The sequence below is a fragment of the Ranitomeya imitator genome, chromosome 5 (assembly GCF_032444005.1).
Source record: "Ranitomeya imitator isolate aRanImi1 chromosome 5, aRanImi1.pri, whole genome shotgun sequence".
NCBI classification, from domain to species: Eukaryota; Metazoa; Chordata; class Amphibia; order Anura; family Dendrobatidae; genus Ranitomeya; species Ranitomeya imitator.
The window spans coordinates 363705428-363717851 of record NC_091286.1 but is presented as its reverse complement, the minus strand read 5'-3'; the positions used below and the strand labels follow the sequence as shown (position 1 = coordinate 363717851).

Sequence of the window (12424 nt, the reverse complement as noted above, 5' to 3'; positions counted from 1 at the left end):
GCAGCCGCCCACTCAGTAAGCTACCATAACAGCGGATTACAAGATGCACCACCGTTTTTTTTTTTTCTTATTTTCCTTTCCAAAATTTCAGGGGTGTCTTATGGTCTGGTGCGTCTTACAGTCCACAAAATACAGTAATTGATTAACGCAACTAACTGATTAACGTAATTGATTACTGAAATAATTGATGGAACTACTAATAATTGATTGGTAAAACAATTACGATCAACTCTAATGGTTTATTTTCATTTTAAAAATATAAATATATTAATTATGAATAACCTAATTTTTTCAACTTACCGTATTTTTCGGATTATAAGACGCACTTTTATGATCCCCAAAATTAGGTGGAAAATGGGGGTGCGTCTTATAACCCAAACACTTCTTATAGAGGGGTCAATGCTGCGGGCCCAGAGCTGGGCGTGTTGCGGTGATGGTGAGGCAGTCCTGTGGTGTGTGGTGGTGATACTGTGGCCTTGTGGTAGTGGTACGGCGGCGAGTGACGGCTGCTATTCTTCTTCTGTGGTCTGGCTTCTCACTCGGCGCAGGCACAGATGGAGGAAAGCAGAGATCTCCATCCACGTCTGCCTCTACAGATGTGTGTAAGAGGCCTAAAGCTGAGGAGGGAGAGAAGAGCGATTCTCTTCCTCCTCTGCAGATAGTGATTGGTGGAGGGAACTGTTGCTGAGCTGACTCCACCAATCACATCTGTCCCTGCACACTATTTAATGTTGCAACTACGGTATTCACAAGTCCGAAATCCTTTTAGGAAACGTGAGCAAACAACCCCCATCATCCTTCAGAATATTCTGTATCAATGGGTATATTCTGAAGGATGATGGGGGTTCTAGCCATATTTAGTGTAAATATACACTGTAATGTAGCATCCAAAGTGTTTATTGCAAATGTGACTACCACCTCCCTCATCTTTCAGAATACATCTATGCATACAGTAAGTGAGCGTATCCCCGAGGATGAAGGGGGTGGTAGTCAGGTACTGTAATTCACAGATCCACCATAATAAATGTCATCCACAGCTATTTTTGTATTTTATTAAAGGTTTTTGCACAATATTTGGCTCAATTTTTTTTCTTATTTTCCTCTCTAAAATCTAGGTGCGTCCTATAAAGCAAAAAATACAGTATACTATACTTAAAACCTACCGTATATAACCATACTTTCCTAGCGGTTGCTGTCATTGGCTAGCATGACGGTGACATCACCAGGACATGAACCAATCTTGTCTCGATGAGGTCAGGGGTCACAGCTAGTGTTCTGCACCCGAATCTAGGTGCCTGCAGATACTTGGGGGGTCCTGTTCTATGCAAGACCGCAGACTGTAGACAAACCTTAGTGCTGTACCCAGAACCATCGCCGATTAGCTGTTCTTGGTGTCGGCTGGAACTAACCAGCTTAGCTATATCTACTCTATAGTGGCCGCGGTCAGGTATTGCACATCTGCCCCCTATTGATTTGAATATGTGGTGGATGTGCAGTATCCGGCTGCGGTCACCATATACAGTGCCTTGCGAAAGTATTCGGCTCCCTGGGGTTTAGAGGGACGTCCGGGTCTTGGTAGATTTGCAGTGGTATGATACTTCTTCCATTTCAATATGATCGCTTGCACAGTGCTCCTTGGGATGTGTAAAGTTTTGGGAAATCATTTTGTATCCAAATCTGGCTTTAAACTTCTCCACAACAGTATCACGGACCTGCCTGTTGTGTTCCTTGGTCTTCATGATGCTCTCTGTGCTTCAAACAGAACCCTGAGACTATCACAGAGCAGGTGCCTTTATACAGAGACTTGATTACACACAGGTGGATTATATTTATCATCATTAGGCATTTAGGACAACATTTGATCATTCAGAGATCCACAATGAACTTCTGGAGTGAGTTTGCTGCATTAAAAGTAAAGGGGTCGAATAATATTGCACACCCCACTTTTCAGTTTTTGAATTTCCACAAAAACGTAGAATAACCAATACATTTCATTCAACTTCACAATTGTGTTCCACTTGTTGTTGATTCTTCACCAAAAATTTACATTTGGTTTTTTTATGTTTGAAACTTGATATGTGGGAAAAGGTTGAAAAGTTCCAGGGAGCTGAATACTTTCGCAAGGCACTAAAGTAGACGGAGCTTGGTTAACTGGTCAGTTCTGGCCACAGCCGATACCGAGAATAGCAGATCGGCAGTAGCGCTGGGATTCACTCCCCCACTGACCAGATACTGATGACCCTATCCTAAGGATAGGCCATTAATGTTACAGTAGTCGATAACCTCTTAAAAAAACTTAAAGTAAAATGTACAAGCTGCAGAAAGTGAAATAACCTTATAGCTTTATTTATTTTATTTTTTTAAATAGTTTAACAATAATTTTAGGATTTATTGCATTATAAGTAAAGCAAAAAACTAAACCAGGCTAAAACAGGGACGCCTCTAGGCTGCTTTGGACAAAACAGTGGAACAGCATTATACCAGTTGAAAAGAAAATCCTTGCACGCACTGAATTACCATACATGTCTGATCATTAACCAGACTTCATTCTAATGGCCACAAACAATAAGAACCTGAGCTTTCACCATGACAAAGTGCAAAAACTGGAGTAACTTCTGCTGTTACATTATGAAGAGGTCTAGTAGGTAGCCATGTTTAATAGGCCTACAGGTATTGTCAATTCCTGTAAATTCAGTTTAATCAATTTACCGTATCTATGGTACTTAAGTATAAGCCGACCAGAGTATACACCTAATATTGCCTTGCCACGGAATACAGGGTAAGCTTATTGACTCGAGTATAAGCTGGGTATGTATTGTCCCCTCATCCCTGTCCTGCTCTCTGTTGCTCCTCCGGTCCCTTCATTGTATGCGTGGCTCCCCCGGTCCCCTCAGTGTATGCATGGCTCGCCCTTCCTCCCCCATCATATGCGTGGCTCCCTTTTCCTCCCTCGTCATATGCGTGGCTCCCTCTTCCTCCCTCATCTTATGCGTGGCTCCCTCATCATATGCGTGGCTCTCTCAGTCCCCTCGTTGTATGCGTAACTCCCCTATCCTCTTCCATCATATGCGTGGCTCCCCAGTCATACTCACCCTCCTAGGTCCGTTGCTGCATGTCCCAGCATCTCCGTTGTCCCGGCGCAGCACTGGCAGCTCTCCTGTTCTCAGCGGTCACATGGTACCGTTCATTAAGGTGATGAATATGCGCTCCTCGCCTATGGGAGTGGAGACACGTCCATATTCATCACCTTAATGAGCGGTACCACGTGACCGTTGAGAACAGGAAGAAGCTACATGCAGGCACTGGTGGCCGGAACGAGATGCAGTGCCAGCACCGAGGGCACGCAGGTAGGCAAGTATGATGTGTGCACCGGCTCCTGGCACCCGCCCCCCTCCGGCTTTCTGTACCGTGACTCGTCTATAAGCACAGGGAGGGAGGGGGGGGCATTGTCAGCACAAAAAAAATGTGCTGAAAAACTCGGCTTATACACGAGTATATAAGGCAATCTCCTCACCTCTCTTGCAGTCCGTGAACATTTTTCCCCATTCATTTAGAGGCTGAAAAGAGGCATTTAACCTAATAAAATGATAGGCCTATTACAACGTATCAAGGTTGATACGGACTTACACCTGCAGGGGGACACATGGAACATTTCTGCGGCCACCATGTTTAACTACCAGAGGATTGCCTACACTGACACATTGCAGCAAATTCTTAGCCTTAAGCAGGACTAGGTTATAACCAGACGTATACAAGGATGTCATTACATGTCAACATATTGCTGGTCATTGTCTACACAATGGGACCAGCTGTGTGAATATGAGGTTATCGCATGTAATCACCTTTAGGCCTCGTTCACACGCTCAGTATTTGGTCGGTATTTTACCTTAGTATCTGTAAGCCAAAACCAGGAGTGGGTGAGAAATACAGAGGTGGTGACATGTTTCTATTATACTTTTCCTCTGATTGTTTCACTCCTGGTTTTGGCTTACAAATACTGAGGTAAAATACTGACCAAATACTGAACGTGTGAACATGGCATTACATTTATGTACATTGGTATTAATATTTACACGTCCCCACTGCCGGGTTGCCACAAGTAACATATCAGATAAATTAATCTATAATTATGAGCTTTAGGCCCACAGTAGAATATATATACCGTGTATACCCACACACATTGCTGATCATAAAAAAATCAATCAATTCTTTAGTTGTCACATTGCAGGATTACATTCACTTATGATGATGTGAATCCACGTAAAAAGCCAGGCAATGCGTTTCTGACCTGTGCGGTCCTTAGACTTAGCCAGACAAGTCAAACTCGCTGTCCGGGAGATACTGAACTTTCCTTTTTTGCCATCATGCTTATTTTTTATGTTACGGTTCTCAACCATCTATGACTTTAAGACGATTCAATGAGGCATTCATTTTATGACGACAATTCGTGCTGACTTTTTACGTGGATCCATACTGCCTAATGATTATTAGTGCCGTGCACCGGCCACGTGAGCAGATTGGGCTTCTTCTCTACATTCACTTATACTAGGGGCATTTTCACACAGTTTTTGGGGTGTTCAAAAGCCATGAATTTTTCAAGCAGAAACCACCTCAGAAAACAATGCTTTTGTAGGTAGTTTTTGGAGGATGTTTTATTTCTTTTTTTATTCGTGAAAAGATTTTTGGTGGCTTTTAATTGGATGGTGCCTAGTTTGGAGAGGTTTTCTTCAGTATCTGCTTCAAATAAGGGACATGTACTTTTATTTAACCACCGAGCATTCTACAAAACCTCTTCAGAAAAAAGAAAATGGATAAAACTTAAAATGAACCACAAAATGAATTTCCCATAGAAATGAAAAAAAGTTATTGCAAGAGGATTTTCAATTAGAGAAGATCTTGTCCAAAACAGTCCTCAAAAAAACTCTGTGTGAACATTGCCTTACTGTTGTGGGGCTGCAGCAGCAGGCTCAATCTCATGTTCCCCAGTGTAAATGCCTAAATGTAGCTGGTCATCTTGAACTGCAGCCCAAGACATCTGCTTTGTGGAGAACTTTGTTGTCCATTCACCCGTACTGTTAACCACTATGACACCACCACTTCCATTGACCCGTGTTGCCATGTAGTTCAGACCCGCTTCTGCTGCATCTTCGGTGGACATTCCTGGGAAGGAAATACAGTTATATATTTCAGATTTCATACATGCACATTATCTTAGGTGCAATTTTCGCACTACGTATATGTGAAAAGATTGTGCGTTATACTTAACTTACTGATGACACACTCCCTATATATTGCTTAAAGGTAATCTGCCAGGTGAAAAAAAAAAAAAAAAGCTAATAACCGGCAGAAATGGAGTTAATCTGCTGGGTAATAGCGTTCTAAACCTCCCTGACCCTGGCACCCGCACTTACAGCCCTGATTTCAGGAGGAAATTAAATTTATTCCTCAATGGCAGCATTCAGGTTTCAGCCTCAGGGGTGGCGCCGGCAGGGGTTCAGTCACAGCTTGTCTACAGAGAGCGGCAGCTGTAACAGCTCCTCCGGCACTGACTGACCGCTGACAAATGAGCTGTTGATATCTATGGACCGGACACAGATCTCCGAGAATCATCCTCCAGAACTCATTTTAAATGTGATAACTGACAATTTGCTCTCATACAGCACAACAGAATTGAACTTTGTATCATTACAAACACATTTGCAGCTGCATTTGTCCTCTTATAATGCTTCAGATGCTTCCCATCTCACAGGCAGATTGTGTGTTTGGGGGAGGGAGGAGGCAGTACAGCAAAGCTGTGAACACTTTGGAAGGAGAACTGCAAATGTTTGTTGTGTTTGTAATGAGACAAGGTTCAACCCTGTTGTACTGTGTTGGTTATAATCAAATATAGCACTGTAGCAGAGGTGACAGCACCATGAGAGGACAAGTGCTGCTGCAAATGTGTTGGTAATGAGACTTTTGCTGTACTTAATTCGTTCTGATCTCACTGCAGACCTGTATGTGATTATGAGTGTAAAGGGTCAGTCATTACTCACACTGGTGATGCCCCCCTTTCATTTAAACTAAGCTCTGGAGACAAACTTTCAGGGAGATCTATGTCCAGTCCATAGATCTTAACAGCTCATTTACATACTGTTTTCTAAATTATTATGCATATTGGATTTAAGTGTCAAAGATGTACCGTATACACTCGAGTATAAGCCGAGATTTTCAGCCCAAATTTTTGGGCTGAAAGTGCCCCTCTCGGCTTATACTCGAGTCATGGTCAGCGGCAGGGTCGGCAGGTGAGGGGGAGAGAGGACTGTCGCATACTCACCTGCTTCCGGCACTCCTGGCGCTGTCCCTGCCTGTCCCATGGTCTTCGGGTGCCGCAGCTCTTCCTCTGTTCAGCGGTCACATGGTACCGCTCATTAAAGTTATGAATATGGACTCCACTCCCATAGGGGTGGAGCCGCATATTCATTCCTGTAATGAGCGGTGCCAGTGACAGAGGAAGAGGCTGCAGTGCCCGGAGACCATCTGTCCGGGAGAAGGAGCCATTGACGCCGGGAGCAGGTGAGCATTTCATATTTACCTGTCCGCGTTCCACCCGCCGGGCGCCGCTCTGTCTTCCCGTCCTCTTGCTGTGACTGTTCAGGTCAGAGGGCGCAATGACGTACTAGTGTGCGCACCGCCCTCTGCCTGGTCAGTGCGGAGAGACAGGACGCTGAGGAGCTGCAGGCAGCAAGAGAGGTGAGTATGTAATTTTTTTTTTATTGCAGCAGCAGCATTATATATGGCACAGCTTTAAATGGAGTATCTATGGGGCAATAATGAACGGTATAGAGCATTATATATGGCACAGCTTTATATGGAGCATCTATGGGGCAATAATGAACAGTATGGAGCATTATATGTGGCACAGCTTTATATGGAGCAACTATGGGGCAATAATGAACGGTATGGAGCATTATATGTGGCACAGTTCTATATGGAGCATCTTATGGGGTCATAATCAGCATTTGTGCAGCATTATATGGGGCAAGTGTCTGTATGGAGCATCTTATGGGGCCATAATCAAGGTTTGTGCAGCACTATATGGGGCAAATATCTTTATGGAGCATCTTATGGGGCCATAATCAACATTTATGCAGCATTATATGGGGCAAATATCTTTATGGAGCATCTTATGGGGCCATAATCAACATTTGTGCAGCATTATATTGGGCAAATGTGTCTATGGAGCATCTTATGGGGCCATTATTAACCTTTATGCAGGATTATATGGGGCATATTTTAACATTGAGCATCTTATGGGGCCATCATAAACTTTATGGAGCATTATATGGGGCTCCTGATTCAATATGGATATTCAAAAACACTTAACCTACTGATGTCTCAATTAATTTTACTTTTATTGGTATCTATTTTTACTTTTGACATTTACCGGTAGCTGCTGCATTTCCCACCCTAGGCTTATACTCGAGTCATTAAGTTTTCCCAGTTTTTTGTGGCAAAATTAGGGGGGTCTGCTTATACTCGAGTATATACGGTAATTGTTGTCTCAGGGCTCAATGGATCACTGAAATCAATTTTAAACACATGTGATAATTAATTTGCCAGGTAATTCTAATTAAAGGAAAAATACTTAAAAATGATGTTCCACATTATTAAGCAGGCCACAGCTTTCAAGCAATATAGGAAATAAAAAGGATCTCTGCTGCTGCAGAGCGTTAAATAGTGCAATGCTTTGGACAAGGTATGAAAGCATTAGATATTTCATGAAAACTTAAAAGTGATCATCATACTGTGAAGAGATTTGTGACAAACAGAGCACAGACAGAGTTCATGCAAATAAAGGCGTAATGAGGAAGGTTTCTGACAGACAAATTCAGTGGATTAAGAGAGCAGCTGCCAAAATACCATTACAAAGCAGCAAACAGTTATTTGAAGCTGCTGGTGCCTCTGGAGTCCATCGAACCTCAAGGTGCAGGATCTTTCAAAGGCTTGCTGTGGTGCATAAACCTACTATTCGGCCACCACTAAACAGTGTTCACAAGCAGAAACGGTTGCAGTGGGCCCAGACATACATGAAGACTAATTTTCAAACAGTCTTGTTTACTGATGAGTGTCGAGCAAACCCTGGATGGTCCAGATGGATGGAGTAGTGGATGGTTGTTGGATGGCCACCATGTACCAACAAGGCTGCAACGTCAGCAAGGAGGTGGAGGAAGTCATGTTTTGGGACGGAATCATGGGGAAACAGCTGGTAGGGCCCTTTAAGGTTTCTGAAGGTGTGAAAAGGACCTCTGCAAAGTATATAGAGTTTCTGACTGACAACTTTCTTCCATGGTGTAAAAAGCAGAAACGTGCCTTCGGGAGCAAAATCATCCTCATGCATGACAATGCACCATCTCATGCTGCAAAGAATACCTCGGAGTCATTGGCTGCTATGGGCATAAAAGCAGATAAACTCATGGTGTGGCCACCATCTTCACCTGACCTCAACCCTATAGAGAACCTTTGGAGTATCATCAAGCAAAAGATCTATGAGGGTGGGAGGCAGTTCACATCGCAGCTCTGGGAGGCTATTCTGACTTCATGCAAAGAAATACAAGCAGAAACTCTCCAAAAACTCACAAGTTCAATGGATGCAAGAATTGTGAAGGTGATATCAAAGAAGGGGTCCTATGTTAACATGTAACTTGGCCTGTTAGGATGTTTTGGAGTTAAATAGCTTTTTTGTTCAGTGAATGTGACCACCTCCTAATGCTGCAAATTCCACAAATGAGCATTTTCAGTTCTTTAAAACATATCAAATGTTTAGAAATTCTACTGTGCCTAATAATTTGGAACAGTGCATTTTGAGTTTTTATTCATTTTGGAGATTATACTGTTATCATTGGGAGGTTTCTTCAATAAAATTCGATGTATAATCTAACGGGTCATGATTTTTATTAGACTGACTGTCATTTGCACTGACTGACCATTTAGGAAAATCCGAGAAAAATGTCATTTGCATAATAATTTGGAACATGGTGTACTAAGGAACATGTGTATCGCCCTAGAATAAGATATTCAAGTTTATATGACCTGCATGCCCATGTAGACAGCTTAGGAGAATTGACCCTACTGACAGATTCCCTTCAACATTTATTTAATGTTCCTTACATTTTTAAAGGGAATCTGTCACCCCCAAATAAATGCCATTTACTTGAAGATATAGAGGTAATCTGCAGGTAAATAGCCTTTAAATGATGCTGTCTTACTGGCTAGGGGGGAAAAATTAAGTTAACGTATATACTCGAGTATAAGCCGAGATTTTCAGCCAATTTTTTAGGCTGAAAGTGCCCCTCTTGGCTTATACTCGAGTCATTGTCCCTGGGGGGTCGGCGGGGAAGGGGGAGCGGCGGCTGTGACATACTCACCTGCTCCTGGCGAGGTCCCTGCATCTCCGATGGTCTCCAGGCGTCGGCAGCTCTTCCAGCTTTGAGCGGTCACATGGTACAGCTCATTACAGTAATGAATATGGATGCGACTCCACTCCCATAGGGGTGGAGCCGCATATTCATTACTGTAATGAGCGGTACCAGTGACCGCTCAAAGCTGGAAGAGGTGCCGCGTCTGGAGAGTCCATTGGAGAAGCTGCGAGGGACCGCGCCGGGAGTAGGTGAGCATAATGGGGAGGGGGAGCACGGAGATATTCACCTCTTCTCGTTCCACCGCCGGGCGACGTCTTCCGTGTCATCTGCCTATGACGCTCAGGTCAGAGGGCGCGATGATGTGGTTAGTGCGCACCCTCTGCCTGAGTGTCAGTGCGGAGGACGGGGAAGACACAGCGGCGCCCGGCGGTGGAACGGGGAAAGGTGACTATAGCAAGTGCTGGGGGCCTGAGCAACGAGAGGTGAGTATGTCATTTTTTTTTTTTAATCGCAGCAGCAGCATATGGGGCAAATATCTCTATGGAGCATCTTATGGGCCATAATCAGCATTTGTGCAGCACTATATGGGGCAAATGTGTCTATGGAGCATCTTATGGGCCATAATCAACATTTGTGGAGCATTATATGGTGCAAATATCTGTATGGAGCATGTTATGGGGCTATAATCAACATTTGTGGAGCATTATATGGTGCCAATATCTGTATGAAGCATCTTATGGGGCCATAATCAACATTTGTGCAGAATTATATGGGGCATATTTTAATATGGAGCATCTTATGGGGCCCATATTGAACTGTATGGAGCATTATATGGGGCTCCTGATTCAATATGGATATTCAAAAACACTTAACCTACTGATGTCTCAATTAATTTTACTTTTATTGGTATCTATTTTTATTTTTGACATTTACTGGTACCTGCTGCATTTTCCACCCTAGGCTTATACTCGAGTCAATAAGTTTTCCCAGTTTTTTGTGGCAAAATTAGGGGGGGGGGTCGGCTTATACTCTAGTATATATGGTATATTCTCCTCGCCACCACTTGCTTCCTGTCATCCGGGCAGTACAGGGAGCAGCTACAACTGGAAGCAAGAAGCTGCATCGAGGAAAGAACTTCTTATACTCCCTGTAGCAGCTCTCCAGTAAGTCAGCCAGATTTAATTGTTACCTAGAGATTACCGCTATATATGTAGGTAAATAGAATTTTTGGAAGTGACAGGTTCCCTTTAAGTAGTCTCCTTTGGGTATCTGAGCATGAGATTGCTTCAATGCCTAAACATTACAAAGTAATACTGTAGTATTGCAATGTATTGTAAAATTGATGATCTCCTGTGGTTTATAGGTGTAGCAAGAAAGCAAGAACAGTTATCTTCAATTAAAGTGTGTATGGGTGAGGTTTTATCCGTTTGGATCAGGCTAGCTTCGACGGCAGCAATTTCTTGCGTACCAGTTGTATAAGAAAACTAGCATTCGAGCTGCATGGAGTGGGCTCAGCTTCTGAGCCCGCTCATAAAGTAGGTGCACACATCACACTAAAAATTGCATGAAGGTTCTGTACATATGAAGTGCCAAGTAATATTGTGCCAGGTGTCTAATTTCAGAAAATATATAGTTATTGGGGATTAATATCAATTTATCATATAGAAAAAGTGTGAAAATTACTAGCTAAAAATAAAAAAAACCTGACCGCAAAAGGGTTACAATGAATATGTTTCTGTGATGGAGAATATGACATAATTAAAACCATATTGACAGATCCTGTTGTGTTGTCAATCCTATATGCACAGCAAATGTTCACGAGGAGAGGGATCAGGATTGGAAAATGCAGTATGGGTGCCGGCTGTGTTATACAACTGGCACCTGCTGTAATCTGAGCTATTAACTAGCTCTTAGAGCTGATGTAATTTGAAAAGCCTTGTCAGAAAGACAATATAGTCTACTCAATCTCTACAAGTAGCAGCTATCAGTCAAGCTGGGTGGCTCAGATCCTGAATATACCTGGAACTAGGAGCTCTCTTATCCTGTAGCTAGACTCAGAGTATGGATGTATGACATATGAGCCGGCAAGCACCACCCTGTTGTGGATGATAGGTATGCGAGTGGTTATTTATTGGTTTGTTTGCTTTTTTTTTTTACTCGTGATGCCTCTTCCACCATTTGTCATAGGGGTCTGCTGTATATTGGGAAAACCTACAAAAAAAAAAAAGTATCTGCAGCCAAAATGCCATTATAAAAGAATATTTATTATAACAAAATTTAAGAGACAAGTATTGAAATTGGGGAAAACACTAGAGGACGACAAATACAGAAGGAGACATAAATATAAAATACAATGAACAATTGTCAGTATGGGAAAACAGTCCAAAAACATGATACATGGAATATGGAAAGATACACAACAAGGGAATGAGTATGTTACAGATTCTGCGATGTAATCAGATATCAGTAATCATGTAATAGTTAACTTCTTCTGTGCATGTTTAGAAGCACAAGTGTATAAAGCTGCGAGGATATTAATAATTGATGAATGAAGTATAATATAAAATCAGAATGAAAAAAACAACAGTAGCCATAAGATCCTCCTGCTGGAATGGTGCCGGCAAAAGCTTTCACCAAAACGCGTGTTGGAGCTGGCGCCCCACTGTCAATTGTTCATTGTATATTAGATTTATCTCCTCCTGCTGGGTTTGTCGCCCTCTAGTGTTTTCCCCTATTTCAATACTTGTCATATAAAAGAATATTTATTATAAAAATGGTTAAATATTTGGGCTACATAGACATTTTTGTAGGTTTTTCGCCACTATATTTATTTTGCTTGCTTGTGATTAGTATGATTATTTTTGGTTATTGTTTGCGCTCCATAATTGATAGATGCGGTTTTTGTTTATTCTACAGTATATTGGTATTGTGTTCAGGTATTGGTTAGTATGGCCTTTTTACTGTGATTTTTTTCAAATATAGATTTAAAAATCTAAGTGGATTTTTTAATATATGCATTTGAA

General features: G+C 42.2%; 1 protein-coding gene across 3 annotated transcripts in view; it reads right to left on the bottom strand.

The window, feature by feature from the left end:
• Nucleotides 1-2325: 2325 nt before the first annotated feature.
• Nucleotides 2326-12424, bottom strand: part of ASRGL1 (asparaginase and isoaspartyl peptidase 1) — a 75830-nt gene continuing 65731 nt past the window's right edge. For all 3 annotated transcript variants that reach the window (XM_069726614.1, XM_069726613.1, XM_069726615.1), the window contains exon 7: nucleotides 2326-5160. In XM_069726614.1, the coding sequence (XP_069582715.1) occupies nucleotides 4940-5160 (221 nt within the window). In that variant the 3' untranslated portion in view covers nucleotides 2326-4939. The remainder of the gene's footprint in view (nucleotides 5161-12424) is intronic.